Source organism: Phacochoerus africanus, chromosome 9 (assembly GCF_016906955.1).
Source record: "Phacochoerus africanus isolate WHEZ1 chromosome 9, ROS_Pafr_v1, whole genome shotgun sequence".
NCBI classification, from domain to species: Eukaryota; Metazoa; Chordata; class Mammalia; order Artiodactyla; family Suidae; genus Phacochoerus; species Phacochoerus africanus.
The window spans coordinates 101,840,226-101,865,838 of NC_062552.1; the positions used below are offsets into that span (position 1 = coordinate 101,840,226).

At 51.5% G+C, this 25,613-nt stretch overlaps 1 protein-coding gene across 4 annotated transcripts in view; it reads left to right on the plus strand.

The window, feature by feature from the left end:
- Nucleotides 1-18,733, plus strand: part of IFT43 (intraflagellar transport 43) — a 95,699-nt gene extending 76,966 nt beyond the window's left edge. For all 4 annotated transcript variants that reach the window (XM_047794902.1, XM_047794905.1, XM_047794904.1 and 1 more), the window contains exons 6-9: nt 17,413-17,485; nt 17,732-17,807; nt 18,319-18,381; nt 18,488-18,733. In XM_047794902.1, the coding sequence (XP_047650858.1) occupies nt 17,413-17,485; nt 17,732-17,807; nt 18,319-18,381; nt 18,488-18,607 (332 nt within the window). In that variant the 3' untranslated portion in view covers nt 18,608-18,733. The remainder of the gene's footprint in view (nt 1-17,412; nt 17,486-17,731; nt 17,808-18,318; nt 18,382-18,487) is intronic.
- Nucleotides 18,734-25,613: the final 6,880 nt, after the last annotated feature.

The following is a 25,613-nucleotide window of genomic DNA, read 5'->3' on the forward strand; positions in this document are numbered from 1 at the left end:
GCACTTGGTGTTACTTCTAGAAGAGGCGCCTCTTACCTGGCAGAAATCTGTGTTCCATGCAGTTATGCCGAAGTCCTTTAATGGAGAATCAATTCATATGTTATACTTCACACTCGACTTAGTCCGTCTCACTGTATGTGAATGTTTAGAATCCATTATGCCATAGGAATCATATGTTACGTATAACTAGCTTTGAGAATTATCTTCACTCAGGGAATTACTTGGTTGGCTGGTGAAGGCTATTCCTTTGAACTTGGAATAACCAGTGGATGGGGAGACTCCATGAGTGATGGCCCTGAACCATCCATGGATGCTCCTGCGGCAAGGATGTTAAGCAGGTCTCTGCGCACCTGGTTCCCATCATAAAATCACGTCTGGACTCTTTGAGGTCACTGATGAGGAGGATTATCACCTGGGAAGGGGCAGCTCATCTTCTGGTTCTCGGTAGGGGTGGGTGATTAGCAAGCAGTCTCAAGGGAAAAGATGAATCTCGGGGAACAGAAAGGAGGAGCCAAGGTCCAGGGCCTCCTCCCACCACCTTGGAGGTGAGCTGTCATTGAGCAGAGCCGAGGCTCTCCATACAGTGCATTCTGTGGCCCTGCTGCTCCGGTTGCTGGAGATGGTGCCAAGTCAGACTGCCCTTACCCTCCAGGAGCCTCTGATCTAGTGAGAAATGCCCTGCCTTCTTTCCTCCCCTGCTTTTGTGGAAGACTTTGAGGAGCCAAGTCTCTCGAGGTGTATTTCTCCGCATTCAGCCTCCTCTTGACCCACGGTGCTCCTGGGGGAAGCGAGGGAGAGGAGAAGCACTTCCTCGCGTCCATTGACGCCTTAAGCTTCGAGGGAAGAGAATAGAAAAACAGGAGGAAGAAGGAGCCATTAAGAAGAAGGTGTGTTTTTAGAGTGAGGTGTGGAGAGTGAGCGCTGTGGAGGGGTCGGTTGGGGATCTGTGGGTTAACCGGAGTGTATTGCAATGGGACCATTTGCAAGACCAAGCTCAGATGTTTTTCCGGGCCAGGCAGGTAATATAAACACTTGAAGCAGCAGAAGTGTTGGACTGTAAAGCATGGTGGGGCCTGTGGTGAGCTTGGAGGAGAGATGTCATGACCTGAAGGTTTTCAAATTCATATTTCAAAAATGACAGAATTTTTAAACATCACTTTATGAACAGAACAAAACGCATCTACACTGTAGAAGTGAAGTGCAGGTCCTTCGTAAGACCTTGGGGGACTCTGCTCTAAAGGAGTACAGAGGGAGTTCCTGTCCTGGCTCAGTGGTAATGAACCCGACTAGTATCCACGAGGATGTGAGTTTGATCCCTGGCCTCACTCAGTGGGTTAAGGATCCAGTGTTGCCATGAGCTGTGGAGTAGGCCAGCCGCTGCAGCTCTGATTCGACCCCTAGTCTGTGAATTTCCATATTCCGGGGGTGCAGCCCTAAAAAGATAAAAACAAAATAAAATAAAATTTAAAAAGGAGCATAGAACTTTGTGGGACAAAATGTGAAAGATGGAAAGCATTACAAGAGTGACATGACTAAGAGAGCAGTGTAGTGAGTGGCAGAGGTGGCAAACGGCTGTTGCTGTATTGGTGATTGACGTTATTACCAGCTGTGAGGTTAGAAGAGGAAGTAATCCCCATGGGCTGAGAGCCCTTCAGGAAGAAGGAAGAACTTGCCTGGGTCCTGAAGGCTGGGGGTTAGGTTGGACAGAGAGACGTGGGCACAGCCTTCCAAGGTAAGCGACTCCACATGGAGGAGTTCACGGTAACCAGGAGAGAAGCTGGTTCTGCAGAGCTAAGCCCTCATTCTGGTCCATTCACAACGACAGATATTCAGCCTCTCCATCTAACCTGCCTTTAGTGAAGTTTGAAGAGTGCCAATCATCTGATTTGCTGATTCTAGATGGACTTACAGAGCTGGTACAATGCTTCAGGGAAACTGGGATTCACAGGAGGGAGAATAGCTGAAAATAATGGACAGCCAGAGCCCCCAAAGGACCTCAGGGTCCCCAAATTGTAGAATAGCAAAATGGGTCTTTCCTTTAGTGGCTTCATTATCCCTTCCTATTCTTGGAATCAAGCTTCTGGTTTGCCCTAAGGCCTTTAGACTTCTTCTGTCGTGGAAGGTTGTATGATGTTGGAGAAAGAACACCAGCTCTGGAATAGGACTGAACCCAGTCTTTACAAGTGACTTTGGGCAGATCATTCATTCAGTCCTTTAGCCACTATTTGTTGTACACCTGCTGTGTGGGATGTTTGGGTACGACAGTGTCCAAAACCTTCTTAGTCCTTGTCCTCATCCAGCTTACAGTCTAGTTGGGGAAATGGGGACTAAACAAATAGTCACACAACTAAGTAGGACAAATTGCAGTTGATTCGTCTGAAGGAAGAATAGAGGGTGCGTGAGAGTAATGTGGAGACCTGAGTTGGGTTGGGTGATCGGGAGGGCCCTTCTGAAGCAGCAAATTTTAAACGTCAGTTCGAAGGAAGAGTAGAAGATGCCAGCAAAGGAGGGGTGGAAGTTGGGGCTGGGGGGGGACCCAGTAGAGGAGATAGCAGGTGCAAAGTCCTGTCACTTCTCTGACCCCAGAAATGTTTCCAGGCCTGTGTTTGGTCTCTTCCAGCTCTAAAATCCAACTCTCAGAAGGTGACCTCTGCCTAGATAGTGAAACTTGAAAGAGGAACATTGTGAGGCCCACAAATGGAAAAAAAAGAAATCCTTTGTCTTTAAAAAAGATGAGCAGTATTCAGATTGAGATAATTTCTGAAAACACAGTTAGATATGGACTCAACTTTCAAAAAGTTTGTCCTGGAGCTAAATTCAAATTAGGAAAGATCTTGTGAGCCTCCAAAACATGGCTTTAAAAGGTGGAAAGACTCTGAAAACAGGAGCTTAAAAAAAGAATTACAGGAGCCCCCATTGTGGCTGAGTGGTTAACAAATCCGACTAGGAACCATGAGGTTGTGGGTTCATTCCCTGGCCTTGCTCAGTGGGTTAAGGATGCAACGTTGCCGTGAGCTGTGGTGTAGGTCGCAGATGCGGCTTGGATCCCAAGTTGCTGTGGCTCTGGCGTAGGCTGGTGGCTACACCTCTGATTCCACCTCTAGCCTGGGAATGTCCATATGCCACGGGAGCGGCCCTAGAAAAGGCAAAAAGACAAAAAAAAAATTATATCTTTCTTGCATGTAACCATCGCATCTTGGTGTGACTCGGGACTGTGGGCGGAATTTTAACTCCCTCTTCCCGGTAGCTCCCAATGCCTCTGGGGTGCGCCTCCTCCCCACTGGAGAGGGCTGTGCTCTTTGCATCCTAGGGTACAGTTTTGACAGAATTCAATGCCTCAAAACCTAAAGAATAATCAATCCTATGGCCAACCTGAAAGTGTGTAATTCCTAAAGGACAGGCTGAGTTGAGCCACTTCTAGCCAGGGGCAATTGGGGACTTAATTCTGCAAGTGTAGCAATCTGGATGATCTGAGAGCTCCGAGTTTAAGGGTAATTGCTCAATTTTCTATCCATGTCAACAGGGAAAATAGGTAAAAGTGGCTGAACACAGCCAAGCAATGAGGCTGGATGAGATGTGAGATGCTAGACTGTCAGTGAAATTAGAAAAATACTATCTGTGGTGGGCGATCACCGCTCTCCCCGTTCATCTCTGTCTCCAGGCTTTCTAACTCTTCTGGGCTCTTTCTCACCCCTTGCTTAATCCTTCCACCTTAGCCTTCATCTGTTCTCCTGCCCACAGCAGTCGCTCTTAGCCCCAGCAGTTTTAATGCAGAGAAAGAGAAAGTGGAAAGAATTCTTTAAGTGCAGATGACTCGGACCCTTGATGTCTCAATTCTTTTCCCTTGCTTAGTAAGAATGTTTCATTATGTTGACAGTTACCTCCTTAAGCTTAACACAGCACATGGGACTTCTTAAATGGTATCCAAACCTAGTCTCTTTGCTGCCCTAATTTTTTAAAAACTACCCTAACCAACACTGATTTTTTTTTTTTATTAAATAATGCTCCTTAAAATCAATTCGCTCTTCTAAACTCAAAGACACCAGGACCAGACACTCAGGTTTTGCCTCCCCACCCCTCCCTGACACATGCCCACACGGGAACTCCTTTTAGCTAAATATCCAGAGCAGAAGGTGGCAGGGCTGGGGTGGGGCGGGACTCAGTGGTCCAAGGATTCGCTGTCTCTGTGCTTTGTTAAGCTTTGTTCTGTTGATCGGGTATTGGGTGTGAAATTTGAAGAAGTCCTTCTTACAGGAAATGGGGTTGACAATTAATGTTTGTGTTTGCCAAGAGCTAGGCACTGTGCTGCTTCCCCTGCAGTACTTGAGTTCATCCTCACCACGTGTCTTTGAGGAGACACTATGATCATCACCCTTTTCCAGCGGAAGAAACTGAAGCCTTGTATAGTTAAAACTCACGAGCTCACAAAGCTAATAAGCAGAGATGTGTTGGTAAATATTTAACAGCCAGATCTCCAAGGGAAGAAGTCCCCAGTGGTAGTGTTTGCCGATTTCTGTGGTGTAAATACTCCACATCGGACTTGAGAAAAGGAAACTAACACTTTGACAACAAACTGGCTTCAATTTCCCAGTTGGACATTGCTGACCACAGAACTGGGATGAGATGGACAGTCACACAGCCGTGTATCATATTTCCATGATAGAGGTCCATTTTTCAAGAGCATAGGTACCTTTGTTTGTAATACAATTTATGTAATTATAAGATGTATAATTTCATCTTTAACAATGTTTCTGTTTAACAACCTGCATGCGATGTTCCTAAAAACGTAGCCCTGGGTTCTGATGAGCCAGCAGCAGCTGCCGCAGCATGTCACCGCTGGGAAGTGGTGGAGCTGGAGTTGGGACGTGGCCTTCGTGACTCTGAACACCTGCTGTCACCACCTTCCTCTTTGCTGTCAAAGTGTTAGTTTCCTTTTTTCAACCCTGCTAACCGGGGGAGCTTGCCTCCACTCATTTGCCAGTGCCCTGTTGCAGATTTGGTCTCTGTTCCTGCTTCTCAGAGTTACCTGCTGGCCCCAGTCCTCAGCTCTGCTGGACCTCTCCCTGTGACATCCTGTCAACAACACCCCAACTTGAGTAGAGAAAAGCCAAAGAAACCAGGTCTTTAGAGCCCTGTGACTTCAAGCAGAGTCTCCAGGTTGAACCATTCCTTTCCTTCATCTTAGACTTCCTTGTCGCTCCAATCTGCTGAGATGGCTTCTCAAGGATGAATTCTTGTGCCTGTGCTGGGTGACAGGAAGGCATGTCACTGGGCTTGTGTGGGTGGCAGCGTGAATACTGGGGACTTTGGAGAGTTCAGAACAGAGACCCCACAGGGACCCACCTGGGCCATGGAGGCCTCTGGATGGGGCCCTCCTACCAGCCCCATCCTTTGAGACACAGCTGAGGAGGCAGACTGATATCTCAGAGACAGGGGACACTCGAAAGACTGCCTGGGCCATCAGAGAGGCCCCGCCAGGGCTGTTGGGTCATGGTGTGATACAGAGCTAAGGTCACCATGGGCCACAGGTGGCATCTGTGCATGTTCATCACATTATAGAAAACGAGCTTTTCTATGCAGTGATTCTCTAAACAAAGACTCAGCCACTTTCCCTGCAGACCTGGGCTGTGGCTAGAACACTGGGAAAGATGCGTCCATAGGCGGATGTGACAGAGAGGTGTTTTGTTTTGTTTTTTAATATATCACAAGGTATATTCTATTGGACACCCCAGAAATAAGGATGTTTTAGAGGTAGAAGGTAAAAAGGATCATTGTGGTGATAAGGAAACTTAGAACCAGAGTTGACAATAACTGACCTTATTTTGGTCAGCAAATAAGGGGCAGATCTGGGACCCAGGTGTCCTGGCTCCTCAGCAGGTACGGGCTGAGGTCAACTCCGTGGACCAGGAATCGGGATCTGGGTCTTCCTCGATAGACAGTTAAGACACATTCCTGGCAGCAAAAGAAAAATGAACTTTAATGGGTGTAGACTCTTGAGGCCCCAGGGCAGACTTCTCGACTCCCCAGTGTGGATTTGGCCAGGAATGGTCCCAGAGCAAGTGAGATGCCAGAGACGTTAAGGCTATGTGCCAGAAGTTTCCTTAATGCAGCAAGGGAAGTTGTTTTGACTTGGTTTTCTTTTTCACAGGAGGCGATTCGGGGTCCCGTGAGCCTACCCTGGGAAAAGCACACACCCTCATAGAGCAGGTGTCTAGGAGTTGACGTGATGGGACTGCTTGATTCAGCAAACCCAGTAGTAGAGACTGGTTTGGCTGTGTTCTCCTTGCCTCTTGAAGAGGCAGATTGCTGGGGAAGTTTTGAAAATAGAATTAAGCTCAGAGCAGATTTCGGCTGTTCTGCTTCGTCCCCTCCGTCTTTCCCCACCTCCCCCTGGTCCAGCTGTGGAGCACAGCCCAGACCTCCTGCTCCCCTGGCGCAGTGGGAGCAGAATGCTCTAGGCCCCTAGTGCCCCCTGTGATCTCTGGGTCACACCGGGCTCTCTAGACTTTCCGTCCCAGACATCTTTGCCCGGGACATTGTTGACCGTGACCTCCCTGGGACTCCATTTGCTTTGTTCATGTGAGCAGCTTACTGTCAAGTCTCCACCAGAAGGGGTAGGATGGGGAGCATGAGACAGAAGTCTTGCACTGAGCACGCGTGCACACACCTTGTAAAGGCAGCGGGTTGTGGTCACCTTCATCCAGGAACACGGAGATGGCTCCGTCAGCATTCTGGCACGCCAGAGTCTGTTTGGAAGAATGTGATTAATAATAAATCACCCGACATTAAGCACAGACAAAAGTAAAAGAGCGCTAACTCTCCCTGAACACGTTAGAGATCAGGGTATTTATTCTGGAACTCCTTGGATTCTGTCCCGGTTGAATACAGAAGACAGGATCAGAGTAGGACAAAGCTAATCCCATTTAGTTTTGTGAGACTGTCCCAGCTGTGACTGCAGGCCATGGTCCAGCTCCCCGGAGAGGCATCGGCACTTCTCCTCACTGCTGTGAAGGGAGTGGGCGGATGAGGGCTGAGAGGAGGTGAGACCATATTGATGAGAACCACTGTCTGGGGACATCATGGAGTCCTTAGATTTTTATTTGCTAGAACGAAATAGAGGCTCGGTGCCCTAGGATGTCTGTTTCAAGGGGTGGGGCCTGTAGAAAGAAGAGGTATGGTGTTCTCTGCAACAAAAAAAGACAGTGGATTTGTAGTGTGCCCCAAATAGTCTTTGTAAGCAAACCATAGCAGGTGGTGGCCTGGGGACCATGTTCTCCAAGCAGGTGGCCATGGTGTCTGACTCATCCTGAAGTCTGACCGCCAGGTGTCATCGCTTTGGTGAGATGGCAAGGAACAGGCATGACTGCATTTGAGGCTGGCCTCAGCACATCCCTTGACCTCAGGGCGAGAATTCCTCACTTACCACAGGTGGCGATTCGTTTCCAAAGGAGGACCTGAGATAATGAAGCCTAGGATAGCAGAAATCCAAGGGAGAGGTGATAGGGGCCGCTCTTTCTCTAGCAGGAGAGGAACTTGATGTGGCCAAGTGCTAGCTCTTCCCTTCCAGCTTCAGGTCCTCCCAAGCTCCCTAAAAATGCCCAGATGTTCAGTGTGTGTAGATGTGTACTCGCCTGCACGCACAGACACACACACACATTCACACACACGAGGACACATACTGGGACTGTGATTCCTGAGTCCATAAGTGTGGTTGACGGACTGGGTTTACCTAAAAGACCCTTGAAGAGAAAGCTCTTGAAAGATGATTACAGAATTGAGACACCATCATTTAAAAGTGCCCGAGGCAAATGCCTTTGAAAATTGCAGCAGCGGAGGGACAGAGAAAGAACCAGGCAGCCCTTGATTGTTGCGCGGTTCCCTCAGGACCCGTCCTCCCCCTCCCCCTCTGTTTCTCATCTGATAAGAGAAAGAGCAGCACTAAGACTCCTCATCTATCTTATGAAAATCCGATCCGGAATGGCTGTGATCAAAACCAGCTGGCTGTCACCAGCAGTGGCCTTGCGCGGAGGGAGCCGCTCAGAAGCGTGCCTTATGTGGGGGTGTCACGGGTGGCACCGATCAAAGGAGCATTTTTTTAATAAATATATATAAGGAAAAATACAAAAACCGAAGGATTTAGAATAAAAGCAGTGTAGTTTGTCTTGTTTTTTTCAGCGTAACGCGAAGAGGATGAAATAGAATTGGATATGCCTGGTTTCTAACACACTGGCACCGGCGGCTCTGAGAAGGCGCTCCCTGTCACGTTAATACTGTGTCGCTCGTCTTGGGCCTCACTGAAGAGGGTGGAGAGTCCTCAGTTTCGGTTCCTTCCAGCCGCCTCATTCCTCATCACCTTTAAAGTCCTCCTTTACCCCCCTTTGTCCTTAACACATCACAGATCAAAGCTGGAGTCGCCATGGAGCTTCCAGGGAGCTGGGGGTGGGGGGGGGGGGTGGGAGCAGGGAGCAGCCTTGTTCATTGTTCTTCATTTCCTCCCACTGTGGGTAGCCAGTGTGCGATGCTCCCTAGAGGTCACCCCAGCAGGTGACACCGCCGTCCTCCCACCATGTCAGGCTCCTCCCTACAGAGAACCCTTGCTGGGCTGAGCTTATCTCCCAGGAGCGGGGCCTACGAATTGCTCCAAAGGGTCCGTCCTGGTCGACGCCCCTCTGCGTGGTGGATGCCGACTCTTCCCCAACACCTGGTGGACTGGGTCGGGTGGTGGGGAAGAGCTCATTCTGGGCTGCTGCATTCTGGTTCCTTCCAGAACATGCTGCCATCCCTCTGCCGTGAGGTCCTGGGGCCGGGTCTCTGCATGCAAAGAAGACCACGAGCTCTGTCACTGCTGTCCGCATAGCTTCCCCTCTGCTCACGGTCCAGCCAGTGCCTCGCCATGCTGTGGCCTGGCTTATCTCAGAACCGGGCTCGGTCCAAGCCCTCCTCTCTGACCTGTCATCAGCCAGGAGAGTTGCCGCAGCTCGGGGGGCCAGTGGGGAGCAGTCAGCTGTTCAGATGTCCTCCTTGAGGTCATTGATGTCTTTCCCCAACAGCGTGAGGGAGGCGGCTTGGCAGGATTACAGAGACATCTCAACACAGGACACACAGGCAAGCCCCCGCCCCAAGCCAGCACCTCAGAATGGGCATCATTTCTTCCTTGTCACCCCCTTCCTCTGGGACCTGCTTGGGCGCCTTTGCTCATGGTCAGTCCTGTGGCCCAGCCTCTGCAGCAGGCCCTCTAGCCAACATCATCACGTTGCCTCTCTCCTCCCCTCCCAGGAACGCTGTCGGCTGGACCCAGCCGGAACGGGTAAAATCGCCGGGCATCAGGCCTCATAAAGCAGACCCACCGGGGACCTTCAGGTGCATTTCTGCCTTGGAGCCCTGATCCATCCAGGGCATGCAGGAGCCTGGGAGCTCCTCTGGGACCATCTTTTTCCCTTGTTCCTTTGGGTGATTGAAGCCTGTTGCCTATCGCTTTCCCCTTTTCTTCTCCCTTTAAAAAAAATTCTCCATTTTTTCACTTAGAAAAAAAATTATTTATACGATTGAGATCCACTAATTAAAGCCATTTTCTGGTATTTGGTTACTGGAGCGTTTGATGTCTCTCTGACAAGACCATGAAATGCATGGAGTGTCCACAGGGAGAGAATTTGCTGAACACGGCTCTTTGTAAATGAGGGGACACAGTGTCGCAGCAGCTCATGAATATGAAACGCCCATGATGCCACCTCAGTGGACTTGGGAACACAGATGAATCCTGTCATGTGCTAAATGAGACCAATTTCTTTCACTTAACTTCATCTTCAATCAGACCTTCTTCCATTTGCCTGTTTAAAATTCCCCATACGTGATGCAGAAGGTAACAGCATTCAGTAAAACAAAGTTTTGCAGCTGCAGAGAAAAATTATAATGATCTGGGGTGTAAAGTTACCATCTCCTAGAAATGTGGACCTTCTTTCCTCTTGCTTCTGAGCTCTGCTCAGGGTCTGTTGACTTTGGGCATAACATTGGGGGTTGTCTGGACTGCTTTTCTTGGGGTTTCCCTAAGCATCGATCCAGGGCCTTTTCAGGTGGCTTGGTTGTTGAACGTGGCTGTGCCTTCGGAAAGGTGGACATGAGCCCTTGGCAGCCCGAGAGTGCTCTGCAGTGTCCGGGCCCCTGGGCAGGGGAGCAGGTCTGGGACCATGCAGGACATCTGCCGTCAGGGGTGAGGTGGGTGGGTGAAGTGAGGAGGGCAGATGTCATCAGTCAGCACCCAGAGGAAGCTGGCAGGGAGGCCAGCATGCCCCCATGTATCGTGGAGTCAGGTGTCACGGGCAGAGAGTGCTGGAGTTTAGAAGAGACTTTCTGTATGTCTAGAAACCCTTCTGGACATGACCAGGAGATTCCATTCAGAAGCCCCCAACCAGGAGCATCAGCAAAGAGTGGAACCTAAAGGAACCCAGAGAGGAAGGGCTCCCGTCTTTGCCTGGGTGGAACCCGGGGCCAGATCGGGATACATCCCTCATTCTCTCCTTCCTCTTCAGGAAGACTTACACGCCAGCCACGGAGCCTAGTGATGCTCTGAGTATACTCATTCTGCGCTGAGCCCAGTCCGAGAAATCACTTTCTGTTCTTGGGGTACCAAAACGAGCAAACAACAGCCAGTTGTGATGGCAGGCTTTCACAACATGCATCGCAGAGGTCTGGGACAGGCAGGCTTCGTCCTGTCAAGCCACAGGGGCCGGCAAGGATCCCTCTGGAACCTCCCTGGGTACGTAGCATTTTAGCATGCAGGTGTGACAGTATTATCCACAATGAATGTATTTCAGGGCAAATGGCAGCTTCTCACATCTTCAAAACCAGTTGTAATTGATCCTACTGGTGTTCCCACGTGTTTCTGTTATTTATTTCTCTTGTTCATTCAGGCACCCCTCGTTTATTTCCGTGATTACATCTGGTGGTTGGTTTGTTGTTAGATCTGTTGGCAGTGCTGGTATCATAACGACTTTGCCATTTGGCCGCTTCTCTCTCTTTGAAATACGCTCTTATTTCTGCTGTTGCTGTACACGAACAAGTGTTTCCTGGGGGCTCCAGAAAGTGGAGTGGTACAGTGGGGCAAGCTGGAGGTCAGGAGGGAGGGTTGGTGAAGCGCAGTGTGACCCAGCCTCAGGATGGATGCCCAGGGGTCACATTTGAATGACTCTTCCCCTATAACTTTGTCGCCGCTCATCCACTGTTTCTTGTATGTGCACAGGCCCTTCCCAGCAGACTTTGCAGCTCCCAAGTGAGCATCCGATGGCATCAAATTCAGGGAGTATAGCTAGGGATTGCTTCTGGTTGTTCTTATGAAAGTAATCCTGCTTAGGCAACCTGGGGACTCAGTACCACTTAGGCTATAACTGGAATGATACAGAGAAGATGGACATGGCCATTCAGATTTGAGGGGCATTGATTGGTTCAGTTCTGTACCGTTGTCTTTTAGTTTGCAGACGTGACTGGGACGTGGACCTCACCCTCCACCATGAGTTTACCGTCTAGGAGGTAGGCTGAAGGCACACCCCACTTTCCCTGCCCACCACGAACTGGTGAGGTCCATCCTGTGGCCTTGAATAAAGTGTGGTGGAAAGACAGAATAGGAAGCTCGGAATTCTGCCTGTTGGGTTCCAGGATGATTCACAAAGGAAACGATGTGCCTTGTTCTTACTCTGCTCATTTAGCCTCAATTTTTAAATGTCTAGACCCTCCCTTTGCAGCTTTGCCATGCTTAATCCATCTTGCTTTGTTCCTCATGCGTCTCAGGAGGGCTGCTGCGTAGAGGACCATGTTTCCTGGCCAATCGATGCGGGTCCTTCCTCACCTGGAAGCAGACCCCTTCTCTCCTGCCTCACCCTGTGCACTCTGCCCCAGGCCCTGCCTGCCAGCCACAGTGGCCTTCCTTAGCGAGTCCCCCCTCGCCTCATCGTGCCTTTGCACATGCTGTCCCCTGCCCGGCTTGGTCTTATTGATCCTTCAGCTGCCCTGTCCTAGTTCAGAGACCTTCCCCAGCTCCCTACTCTACCACCAGAAATCCTAAATTAGATCCTCTCTGGACTGAATGAAGTAAGTGCGTTGTGCAGCATCCGTTCACTGGAATACTAGCTGGACATTTTAAAGAATAATATGTATCTGTACATCGAAAAGGAAAGATACAAGTCAGTCCTGGAACAATGGATATGTCACATGATGCCGTTGGCACACATTTAAAAAAGAACATGTTGCTGTGTGTGCAGAAATTGTTTTCAGTAGATATATGTGAGAAATGGTTAATAGCAGTTACCTGTAGGGAGATGGCTGGGGTTCATATAAGAAAAGACATTGTCATCTTTTTTTTTTTGCCTTTTAGGGCCCCACCCGTGGCATATCGAAGTTCTCAGGGTAGGGGTTGAATCGGAGCTATAGCTGCCAGCCTACACCACAGCCACGGCAACACAGGATCCAAGCCGTGTCTGTGACCTACACCACAGCTCATGGCAACGCCGGATCCTTAACCCACTGAGCGAGGCCAGGGATTGAACCCTCATCCTCATGGCTACTAGTTGGGTTTGTTAACCTCTGAGCCACGACGCAAACTGCTGACATTCTCATCTTAAACTTTTCTATAGCATTTGAATTTGTTACCACATATGATATTACTTTAACTATTGAAAAATAAGACCAGAGCTCTCCCTGTTATTTTTGGTCATAGTGTCCAGTTAGTTTCCTTCACCATGTGCATTATAATTTGCAGGCAGTAAACTACATTTATTTGTTTTTACAATCCTCCCACGGCACTGGTGCTCCATGAAGACGTGGCCCATGACGTTTTATTTGCTGTTGTTACCGGCACATCTAGCACAGAGTGGGTGCTTCATTCTTTCATTCATCCTTGGGTGAATGAATGAATGAACAAATGAAGTTTCCCCACAGCATAGCTAACTGGGCATCACGTGGGGCCAGAAACAGGTGAACAACTTGTGCTGACCTAAGAGGCTGGGAGCAAATGCGAAGATCCAGGAAGGCCCGTTTTGTTATGCAGTCGGAGCTGGGAGTCAGCGGCAGGGGGTCTGGGAGCGGAGGCGCCACCCCCAGGGAACCGAGGTGGAGGATGAGGGTGCCTGCTCCTGTGGCACTGGCATCACAGCCCTCTTACCTCCAGGTCCCCTTTCCTGGGGCCGTTGGAGATGTCCAGCCACCTCCTTCTCCTAGGGGCTGGTTTAAAGAGACACAGGCAGTGGGGAGAGCGCTTCTGAGCTCTCCCGTGTTGGCCCACCTTTCTTTCTGCTCCATTTGGCCTCGTCGTAGGGAAGTAACCAGTTGGGCATATGGTGAGGGAGAGACTTCACTTATTTATGGTTCTTGGGATACAGAGAAGCACCCAAGAACAGAGGACACAGAGTCTTAGGAAAAGCAAAGCTGCCCGGCTGTAGGCAGTTGTCTTATGCCTCCCCTGGAGGAGGCGTCTTTGCAAGCACAGTACATCTGCAAAAAAAAGCCTGTGTGTGGAGTTCCCGTCGTGGCGCAGTGGTTAATGAATCCGACTAGGAACCATGAGGTTGCGGGTTCGGTCCCTGCCCTTGCTCAGTGGGTTAACGATCCGGCGTGGCCGTGAGCTGTGGTGTAGGTTGCAGACACGGCTCGGATCCTGCGTTGCTGTGGCTCTGGCGTAGGCCGGTGGCTACAGCTCTGATTCGACCCCTAGCCTGGGAACCTCCATATGCCGCGGGAGCGGCCCAAGAAATAGCAACAACAACAATAACAACAACAACAAACAAAAGACAAAAAAAAAAGCCTGTGTGTGTGTGTGTAACGGTCCAGGGTTTGCAGTCGAACCTGAGCTGAGCTGGAAGCCTGGCCCTATCCCTCACTAATGATCTCATATCTTGCAAGCTGCTTCATCGTGCTGAGCCTCAGTATTGTCATCTGGAAAATGGTGATGACTGGGCAGGATTCAGTGAGAAAATGAGGGGAAAGCCGTATTGTTTCTCTCCATGCTCAATAGTTTGCCCGCTAAATGAGTAAGATAGAATACTTATTATAGACTGAGCATAGTGCTTGATATTTTACAGAGATCATTACACGTACTACTTAGGACAACCAGATGGGGAGGGTGTAATTATGATTCCCTTTGTACAGCTGAAGAAACTGAGGCACAGACAAGATGAAGTCACACAACTAGGCCATGGGGGAGCCAGGATTTGAAGCCGGCCAGCCTGCGTCCAGTGCCTGCACTCTCAGCCATTTAACTAACCCAATGTTTCCGTTAATGGTCTTACTATTACCAGCCCTGAAAAAAATGAAACTAGAGTTAGCATCATTATTAAAATGTTTAAAATAGCGCTAGTCTTTCAGCAGGGCTAGAGCGGGCTCCTTTCTTCCTCCTGTTGTCTCTGTTCAAATCATGTGCTTTTTTTTTTGGTCTTTTTTTTTGCCATTTCTTGGGCCGCTCCCGCGGCATATGGAGGTTCCCAGGCTAGGGGTCGAATTGGAGCTGTAGCCTCTGGCCTACGCCAGAGCCACAGCAACACGGGATCCAACCGTGCCTGCGACCTACACCACAGTTCACGGTAACGCCAGATCCTTAACCCACTGAGCAAGGCCAGGGATCAAACCCGCAACCTCATGGTTCCTAGTAAGATTCGTTAACCACTGCGCCATGACGGGAACTCCCAAATCATGTGCTTTTAAACGTGAAACTTGACCGCCCTGAATCAGGCTAGGTCACTGAGCCAGGCTCGCGGGTCAAAGGAGCTGCCGTCATTGCAGTCAGGGCTGGATCCGTCCATGCAGGTCGTTTAATGAAGAAGTGGATTTCTCCAGCCTGTTTTTGTTTTCTAGGTTGGTTCATAGTGTATGTGTGTGTGAGAAATAGGGAGGGAAGGAGGAGAGGAGGAAAAGAGGACGGAAACTCCTGGGAACATGTTCTGTACCCATAAGCAAGCACGGGTCTGTGATTGTAAATCAGAAATGGTAAAATTAGGAAGTTCTTTGAAGTTTGCCCAAAACCTGCTCTGTGGCCACCTGTTCCACTGGGGCCGGGAGTTGGATGGCCTGGCTCTGCGGCAGTGGCTCAAGCTGTCACTGCGCCAGAATGTTCCAGCTTGCCTTGGTCTGGCTGTCATCGCTGGCTCTGTCCCACTCAGGCGTTCACCGGGTTCTGCTGGGCACCAGGCTTCCAATTAGAGAGAAATCCCACTGTGTGGCCAGCCCCACCAGTGCCACTCTGAGCGGCCCTTTTGCCAAGGCCTGAGCTGACCTCTGCTCTGTCACAGATGGGCCAGGCTCACGTTCCTTTGTGCACATTTGGGGAGGGGGTGGGCATGAAGAAGGAAGCCCACAGGGAGTCAGAGTGGACATTGGGCAGAAGTGCAGCTCTTCAGAGCTGGGAGAGGCTGGGCAGAGTTGACAGGACCCAAATGCTGACATCGTGGAGGGAGAGGGGACTTGGGGAAGACCCCTGTCCTGAGCCCTAAGCCCAGCAGGGGGCATTTCCTTACCAACTTCTGAATATTCATCTCAGGCTGGGCTCTGTGCACCCGAGGAGAGCCAGGAGCCGCTAACTGTCTCACTCCGGAACTGTCACACTGCTGATGGCACATGGCATGGCCAGCTTCTCCCCCCGCCCCCGCCCCGCCACAGGGCCCTGGCAGCCCCGCCAGCCTGGAGCCCCACTCTGCCTGGGCTCGGGGACAACGGTGCTGTCAGCATCCCTCACATAGACTCTCTTCATCACTTAGAGCAAGAGGGAACAAGCAAGCTGAATTTCTATTAGCATAAGAAATAGAAAATTAGAGAATTCCATCTAGCAGGATAGAGAGATATAATCTAGGCTCCGAACAGCTTCTTTCTAGAAGACTTGCTGAACGTGATTCATTATTTCCAGGGTCGGGGGCGGGGGGAGTGTATGTGTCTTCTTTATTCCCCTATCAGCATTTTTTTTTTATTTCCATCCCTTTTCATCCTTTTAATCACCCTCTTTCTCTGCCTGTCTCTTTCTCTCTGTCTTCTTTTCTGTGCCTCCGTCTCTCCCTTGCATGCTTTCTCTCTTTCCAGGTACAGCATGTGTAACTCTTCATCAGAAGCAATAATAAAGACGCCAGGCTGGGAACTGACATTTATATACTCGGGCCTAGCTTGACTAGAACCATCGCAAAGCCTAAATAATGCATAGCCCGAGAGTGACAAGGGGCTTGCCAGCTGTTCTTGGAATGATTCTCTGTCTCTTTTTAAAAGAAGCCAATCCAGTCTATGGAAGCAAAAATGAAGGATGTCTTCACTACTCTCTTCTTTCTGGAATTTTCCTTCCTTTTAGTATTTGTACTTGATCTGGGATTTACAGGACTGCCTTGTCCAGCTTGGCTTTTTTTTTTTTTTTTTTTTTTTCCCCCTATCCCATCTTGTTTTTTTCCTCTATGCAGACTAGTTAAAACAAAGAAAGCCCCTCTACCCATAGGTGAGGCTCACCGGGCAAAGGCAGTAATTCTCTAATTCTTCACAGTGTTAGGGTGTCCCCATGAGGAGATGGATGATTTTCCTGCCTTAAGCAAGTTGCTAGTTTAGTGTTTCTCTGTTTTTCCATCTGCATGACTTTATTAGACTGACGGAAGAAATAGCCTCGAGTCTCCTCCTCCGTCTGTATGTCTGTCTCACATGGAGAATGCAGAGAAGGAGAATCTCCACCAAACAGCGAGGGAAGTGGCATCCTTGGAGTCAGCATTGTTTACCATCTTAGACCTGGCAGAGGGAGACGCTGAGCCCAGACACACTGCCGGGGAGCCAGGTCACATCATTAGGTGTAAGGTGACCTTCAGATGCAGGCTCGGGGCTGTGAGGACTGTGCCTGCTGCACAGACTAGGACGAGCTAATGTATGGCGGACTTGGTCATGAGCAGGTGTACTCATGGTGACAGCCACCTTGTGACACTACACTTTCCAGTTCCTCTGTCTCTGACCGTGCCAGGCTCATTCGGCTCCTTTTCATCCTCCCTCTCCTGTCATGTAAGCATGTCCCAAGTGCTGTCCAGGACTTTCTTCCCATTTCTTTCCATTTCTCCTTGGAGAGCCTCTCCCATGACTCCTAACCTGGAGCCAGCATCAGATCACCTAAGAAATCTTAGGGACAAAGACAGATGCCCAAGCCCCACCAGGAGATTCCAGGCCAGCAAGTTCTGGGCCAAAGCCTGAGATTCAGAAATTGCTGGAATTCTGCCTCCGATTGTCATGCATGTTTCTGGTTGAATTCCACAGCCCTAGACCGGGGGCTCCTAGAGGCAGGAGAGCAGCTGAGTGTCCATGCTGCCCGAGGCCTGTAGCCCTCCCCATGGCCGGCATGGGGCGGGTGTGAGTAATCAGTGGAGAAGCAGGCAGGATCCCCATCCGTGCTGCTGACCATTTTGCCTCCTCCTCTCATTGCAGATATTCCTGTTATTCCAGACCTAGAAGAGGTACAGGAGGAAGACTTCGTTTTGCAGGTGGCAGCCCCTCCCAGGTACGTTCAGTTAGTATGACGTTGTTGGGAGTGGCAAACATGTGGATTAATACGCTCCAGACGCCGTCTCCAGTGGTGCTGCCCTCCAGGTGGATCCACATGTCTCTGGTGATGGGCCAGGCTTCCCACTGTATTAGACATTTTCTTCCCATTTTGGTCCTTCCCAGCTGCCTAGGCAGCTCTGGGGACAGTGGCCTGGCAGCACTCCTGGCCCCGTGGGCCCTGCTCACTTTCTCTTTCCTGTAGCATCCAGGTAAACCGGGTGATGACTTACCGTGACCTGGACAATGACCTCATGAAGTATGCAGCCTTCCAGACCTTGGTGAGTGGGCCAGCTTCTGCATAGAGGGGTGGGCTCCAGGCAGCGTCCCTGGCAATGTCTCGGTTCCTCCAGAGCCATGCAGCCTCTCCTCCACGGGCCTCTGAGGCTGCCGGGCAATGGTCCATGAGCCAGAGGCATCATCCTTGGCTATCAGAGCATCCCTGGACCCGACATGTTCCAGGGTCTCCAGGGCCAGTCTCTCCCTGCTGCTTCCTGGCTGCCCACGTGGCATCGCTAGATTTGCAGCTGTCACACCTGCCCTCCCAGTGTTGAACTTTCCCCAGAGAGTGCCCAGCCAGTAGGACATTGTGACAGTCCCCCAGTTCTCAGCAGCCCCCAGGGCCACCCACAGTTTGGCTCTTTCACAGGAATTCCTGCAGGTGTGGTTTTGCAAAGTTCTACCCCACAACCTGGTCCTCTTCACTTTGCCAGAGCTCATTGGCCAAAGGTTGCCGCCACCCGCCCCCGCAAGGCACCTAGCACGCCTTTGTTGTTGTTGTCACATTCACAGGATGGAGAGATTGACCTGAAGCTCCTCACCAAAGTCCTGGCGCCGGAGCACGAGGTGCGAGAGGTACGTGGCAGCGGCAACGCCTGCCCCTCGGCTGCCCAGGGCGGGAGGCTGGCTGTGACTGAGGGGATGCATCCCCCATGGTCCCCCGTGATGCCTCTCTCGGCAGGACGATGTCAGCTGGGACTGGGACCGTCTGTACGCAGAGGTGTCCTCAGAGCTCCTCAGTGAGTGGGACCTGCTGCACGCGGACAAGGAGGACCCCGGGGGACCGTCCGCACACACCTGAGCTCCGGGGGTCAGCAGACGCTCTCCTGCAGGCGGTCACCTCTGCCATAAACCTAAAACGAAAGAAGCTTGCCAGCAGCTTAGAATTTTTATATGGACCATTTTGTAATAAAAATAACTATTTTCAGTGGGCCACATTGGATCATTCCGTTGGGAGCAATTGCTGGTTTCTGGAGCTCTCTCTTCCACGTCTTTCCAGGACCCCCTTGGAAAGATGGGTCAGGAGGGAAGGAGGGCAGTTCCCATCGTGGCTCAGGGCTTAACGAACCCGACTAATATCCCTGAGGATGCGGGTTCGATCCCTGGCCTCGCTCAGCGGGTTAAGGATCCTGCGTTGCTGTGGCCGTGTGGCAGGCTGGCAGAAGGGTGAAGGAGGGCAGCTTTCAAGCCACTGACGGGACCTCTCCCCATCACAGAAGGGCGGGAGGGAAAGCTAGAGTCAGGGGGAGAAGCAGCAGGTGCTTCCGGAAGTCGCTCAGTTCACAGAGGCCGCAGCAGCTCCTGTGAGCGCCTGGACACGGGGATAACCCCCGATAACCCGAGGTGGAGGGCGGCCCCCTGCGGGGCCTGGGGAGAGCCTTTCTCTTTGTGGAGGGTCGGTTACCTTGGTGAGGTTGCACTGTCTTCTTCATGCTTTCAGGCCACTCAGCTGAGGAGACAGCAAGCAGTGGGTGTGATGGGGTGACCCATCCCCCGCGTCGAGGTTCGGTGGCTTTTCTGACAGCACGCCCCGACCCCCTTTTCCCCACAGCCTATGCCTGGGGCTCCCAGAGCACGCGCTTCCCGTCTGCCACAGGTTCCCAGGGCATCGTTTCTGCCCCTCGTTAGCAGGAGCCAGCTCGGCAGCCCTGAGCCCTCTACACAAACCCTCTCCCGGGGAGCCCGAGACCACCCCTCCCCCTGCTTTCAGAAGCGAAGCTGCTGCTCCCCCAAGCGTCTGCATCGCTGCCTGTTTCCAAAGAGTGCCAAGATCTGGAGCAGAGCCCAACCCTTTTTCTAAACAGAGACATCTTTTGTTTTTGTTTTTCTCTCTTTCTCCCCAAGACGTCTCATCTGAGGACAGGACGTCTCCCTGCTGCCCCTCCTAGATGCCACTTTGGATCAGGCCGGTGCAGGCTGGCAGCAGCTAACCAAGCCCCACTCCTGGCCATGGGGAGTGCTGAGCGCTGCTCTCATCCTGCCTGGAAAGCCCTTCATTAAAATTCAGGAAAACAAAGAGGCTCAACACTTCAAAAACCCACTGGGGGGCTATTTTTTCGTGACCACAGTGCCCTTCCCTGGTGAGGCACTGGGCTCCAGAGCAGGCACAGAGAATGCTTCTCTGTTAATTATAAACTCAGGGATTTAGTGGCTTTGGGGTCCCCTTTCCTCCTTTTCCAGAGTCACACTTTTAGCCCAGACAGCCCTTCTTTGGAATAATTCCCATGGTCACTGAGAAGTTTCCGTCCCGGCTGGTTTTGCTTAAGCCTGAATCATTCAGAAACCCCCAGGGAGGAAAGGCGGTATTTGCAGTCAGTTAGTCACTGGCAAGTTCACGTGCTTAGGGCTTGATAAACGTGGGGGGCTTCAGCCAGCCCGAGCTGGGGCCAGGGGTTAACTCCCTTCCTCCCTTGACTTCTCAGACACCCTCTGTATTCCAACCAGTGTGTCACCTACCCACGACTTCAGGGGTCTCCCAAGAAGATGGCCCAAGAGTGATGACCGAATGGACAAGCACTGCAGGTACCACAGTATAGTTTTCTGCAGACGTGGTGGGGGGGGAGGCATGGCGTGGGCCTCGTGCATGTGGTGGATTGACTCTGAACTCACGTCACCTCGGAGCGGGCTAAGACCCAGCCAGTCTCTGACAAAATCTTCCACAGTGTCTTTGGCGTGGGGTGGTAGCTGCAGAGCTGCCTTTTGTAGGCCAGGCCCTGGTGGGGAAGCACGTCTTTTCCTGAGATACCGACTGCCACTTAGTGTGTGCCAGGCGCTGTGCCAGGCGCTGTTCCAGACACGGCAGAGAGGGTGCTGGACAACCCGAACTCCCTTCCCTCCAAGTGCTTCCTTTCCAGTGGGGGAGGGGGACCAGTAAGTCAAATAGGTTGTCAGATGGTGGTGGGTCTTGCAGAGAAAGATTCAGCAGGAACAGTGAAGGGAGCGTTGGGGTCACAGGTTGCAGAGTTAAATGGCGTGGTGAGGGGAGGTCTCACTGAGAAGGTGACATTTGAGCAAAGACCCGAAGAAGGTGAAGGAAGGAGGGAGAACAGTATTTGCAAAAGCCAGGAGGGGGCAGGCCTGACTTCTGTGAGTAGCAGCAGCCGGTCTGGAAGTTGGGAGCGGGGCGGGAACAAGGAGAAGGAACGATCTGTCTTGCTGGGCCCAGGCCTGGGCTGACCGCAGAAAAGGCCTCTGTGTGGCTGGGGTTCGGTCCCTCCAGGGACATAAGCACCCTCAGGCTCTGTGGACCTGCCAGGCAGCCTTTGGAAAGCTTTGCTCACATGGCCCCACGGCCCTTTCATGCCTCACCTTGAGGGTGTGCCGAGCCATGAGCTCTTCTGCTGCAGGGAGCGCAGGGCAGATGGTGGCCCCACGTGGCCTTTGTGTGGAATGCTCCCTGGAAACTTGTGGCTCTGATGAGAAGCTCAAGCGAGAAATTCACCGGGACAGGCTTGTGGCTGAACGCGAGGTCATCTCTGCCCGTTGGCTCATCTTTGCTAAACTCCAGGACACCCCCAGACAGGCTTTTGAAGCCACATACCCCAGACAGAAACCGATGCCCCCGTCCAGCCTTGCTGGACTACCGTGCGCTACCCATATAAATCAAGACCTTGGTGGTGAGGCTCCTGGGAGCACTGGTGCTGGAGGCCTGAAGGAAGAGTAGTCTTTGCTACTTGCTCTGCTTGGCCAAGCAGTGCTGCGCTTTTCTCCCCAGGGCCAAAGAGTCGGGGGGAGGGGGCAGCGTGGGCAGAGTGGGGAGAGAGCAGCAGCAAATAACACCGATTCTGGAATCAGGCAGGCCTGGGTCCAGTCCCAGCTCTGCCACACCGTCCCCTTGAGCAAGCGCCTTTCCTCTTCTGATCCTGTTTTCTCATCTATGAAATGGGGATCCGAGCAGTACTCTGATGCCCAGTAAAAGCGGACTGCTTTTAGATGTTGGAACAGGACAGGATGGAAGAGGGAACCTGGGGAAAGTCACATTGGATATTTTATTGCAACGACAAACACCTGCGTCTCACGAGGGGCTCCCACCTCTGTTTCCCCTTCCGCGTCATCTCTCCGCCATGGATAAAGAATGGTTTGGCATAAGGGTTTTTTGGTTTTGTTTGGATAACAACTTTATTGAAGCATAATTTGCATGCCTTAAAATTTACCCCCTGAAAGTATGCAATTCGGTGATGTTAGTAAATTTAGGGAGTTAGGCAGCCAGTGCCGTAATTCTGTTTCCAGAACGTTTTCATCATCCTACAAGGTTCCCTTGTGTCCGTTTACACTTAACCCCCACGCCTGTTCCCAGCCCCAGGCAACCACCGACTGATCTGCTTGCTGACTCTCAATTGGTCCTTTCTGAACATTTCATGTAAATGGACTCAGGTAACATGTGGTCTTTGGAACCTGGCTGCTTTCACTCAGCATCTTTTTCAGGTCTACCCGTGCCGTAGCGTGGGCCAGTGGTTCGTTTTTTTTGGGTTGCTGACTATTTTTCTGTTGTATGGACACAGGCCACATTTTAACTATTCATCAGTTGATGGACATTTGAGTTGTTTCCAGTTATGAATAAAGCCCCTGTGGACATTTATGTCTATGTCTTTGTGCAGACAGACGTTTTCATTTCTCTAAGGTTGATTCCTAGGAGTGAAATTGCTGGGTCAGATGGTATATTTCTGTTTAACTTTTAAGAAACTGCCCAACTGTTTTCCAGGGCATCCGTTTTATTTATTTGTGCGTTTGTTTTTTCAGTGCTTTAGGGTATCTGGATTAATTCAGTAAAAATTAAGATTTTTTTTTTCCTGTCTCCTTTCTGTATGTTTTTCAAAGGTCACTGTTAAATTTATCAGAGGCACCTTCTCCCGATTCCTCCCTCTTGCCTTCTTCCTGTCATTGAGCTTATCTCTGTTGAGAACACAGAGCTCAGCTGTCTGCTCTCCCCACCAGCCTGGAAGCTTCTTCAGGATAAGACTGGGTGTTGTTTGAGTTTCCAGCAAGGCTCTTGCGTATTCCAGGAGTTCAAAGTCAAATAAGACATAGTCCTGACCCCAAGGAGCTCCTAAGCTAGTAGAGAAATAGACAGGATTCCTCTGTGTTCTCAAAGCATTGATTCTGAGAAACACAGAGTCTTTCTGGATGAGTGGGGGGACCCAAAGTACAGATGAAGGGAGAGAGCGAGGGAGCTTCGTTTGCCCACAAGAAATTCAGAGCTGGGCTGGTTTGCATAGAGCAGGGATCAGCCTACTGCAGCCTGTGGACCAAGTGCAGCCGGCCACCCGTTCTTGTTTTACTGGAACATGGCCATGCTCCTGAATTTGCATATCGTCTGTGACTGCTTTGGGGCTACAGTAGCAGAACTGAGCTGTGGCAGAGACCATGTGGCATATGGTCTGCAAAGCCTGAATTTTATTTGCTCTCTGGCCCTTTACAGAAAAAGTCTGCCCGTCCATCCTTAGACAAAAGAATGAAAGTGAGAAAATCATACCCGCAGGCGCCCAAAGTCCAGCTGCTCGTTGATCCAGAAATGCAGCTGCAGGAGGAGTGACTTGAGTTCCGTGTAAAGACAGACCGGAAGGGTTGGGAGAGTCTGGCTCCTGGAAGAGAGAGACAGACCTCGCTTAAGAAAAGGAAAGAAACAAAAATCCACTTATCAGGTCTAGCAGAGTTGGGACAGAATCTCTCCGGAGAGAAAAAGCTGGGAAGGTCAAGTGGGCTCACTGACCTCGGGTCCTGTTTGAGATACGGGAGGAGAAGGGTCTCTAGGAATCAAATACCTTTGGCAGCGGGCTTAGCATAATGGTGAGAAAGCCCAGTGAAGGGGGGTTAGGAGCAGGGGAGGGGAAAAGCCCGACTTTCCCTTTGGTGAGGCAGCAATCAGAAAGTAAGGGTGTCAGAAGCAGCCGGAGGAAGAGGCTGCCCCTCTCGTGGCTGAGGCGGAGCGAATTAATTCCCGGCATATGTTCCCAGCATCTGTCACGGTGACCTGGACCAGAGGGGTCAGCGAGAGAGGGGACCATGCCAGGGCTGAGCATTAGCCCAGAATTCCCGGGCTGTCGAGGCTCTTAGCTCCCACAGAACGATGGCTGGCCAGCTCGCCCTGTAGCATCTGCTGCAGCTGCAGCAAACCACTGCCTGGGGAGAGGGAGTGCTTTCCACAAGAAAGCCCCTGCTGTGAAGGGGCTCGGCAAAGACCAGAGTGGGTCCCATCTCTTCCAGATCTCCAGCTGCAGTAGATTCGACCCGCCAGCCACACAGACCGGAGGCGACACACCACGGGATGGCACGGGGAGGGGGAGGGGCAAGGGAGCCACAGTCCTCGATGGAAAAAACACTCAGGGATGGGGCGCCCTCCAAAGTACCAGTCCCAGAATCTCCGTGGTTACTATTTGGGCTGCTCGGTATTAAAGTGTCCCTCTGGAGTCAGAGGTCAACTCAGAGGGAGGAGGGCAGGGAGGCTAAAAATGCGGATGATGCCAGGTGCAAGTCCCTGCACTGGCACATCGCAGCTGCAGGACCTCAGGCAGGTTCCTATACTTCCTTGTGCGTCCGTTTTCTCACTTATAGAGTGAGGTAGAAAACACGTCCTGTCTTCGTCAAGGTGTTATTCGTGATGATTAAACCACATACTACGTCTCAAGCGTCCAGCATAAAGCAAGCACCCAAGGAAGATTAGTTCCGATCACACTGGGCGGACAGGCAGTGTTCCCCCCGATGGCCAGTCATGGGCATTTGGCACTGACAGGACCCACAGGGGCATCTACCCCAAGGACATGAGCTGGAAGCTCAGAGGCTAGTGTGGACCCACAGGATGTGTTTGATTTGGCTGACACATGATTTTTTTTTAACTGTTTGGTTAATTATCAGCATTTAAAATGGAAAGGTTTCACATTAAACTCAGATTTCCAGCTTCTCTTAGGAAACTGGGAGATCTTTCCACTCTGAGGCCACAGTCCCGAGGGCAGGGACTGAGAGGAGCAGAGAAGCCACAGCTCCTTTGAGTCAGGGGCAGGCCAGCCCCCCCCCCCCCACTCTTCAACTTCCGCCTGGACCCTGCAGGCACTGACTTGGAGACCCCTGCCCCACCTCTTCGTTTTCCCTGTGAGGATCCTGTTCCCCCCCAGGGCACTTACCCAAGGTCATGGCTACCGAGTCCTGACTTGCAGGCCAGTGTCCTTTGTCAGTAACCAGGCCTCCTGGCCTGATGGATGACCCCAAACCACAGAAGCTCTGGAGAAGATCCAGTTTACCTCCCCTGGGGATCTCCTCCTCTGATCAGGAATCCTAACCCTGTGTGCAGCATGGGTCTGACGAGAGTTTGCACGGAGTCTTGGGATATTTCCAGGGCCAGTAACCGGACCCTTAGCCATTGGCCTCCGCTAGACTGTTTAAACTCTGCCCTCGAGCTGATGGCATCTGCTCAGGAGGAGGGTCCAGCTTAGCAGTCAGAAGAAAGTCGGGAGGTTTGTATAGCCGCCACCACCCATACTTGGTCATGCTGCGAGGTGTGATGGAGCCAGGGGCAGCTGAGACTGGGGGGAACGGGCCTGGCTTTCGCCATCTGAGCCTCAGTCCTGCTGCTGAGCTGTGATGGAGCCAAAGGCAGCCAAGGCTACAGGGAACAGACCTGGCTTTCAGGCCTCCGGGGCAGGAGAGCACACCCCACCCACCGGCCAGCAGGGTCCCCGTGCTGAGCTGGCGAGGAGAGGAGGGGTGGTTCCGGATGCACCACTCAGCTCAACCTTGATGAGAATTTGCACAAGGAGTTAGTCGCTGCCTCCAGTGGTGGCGCCTTCAGGATCTGCCTCCAGGCTGAGGCCCTG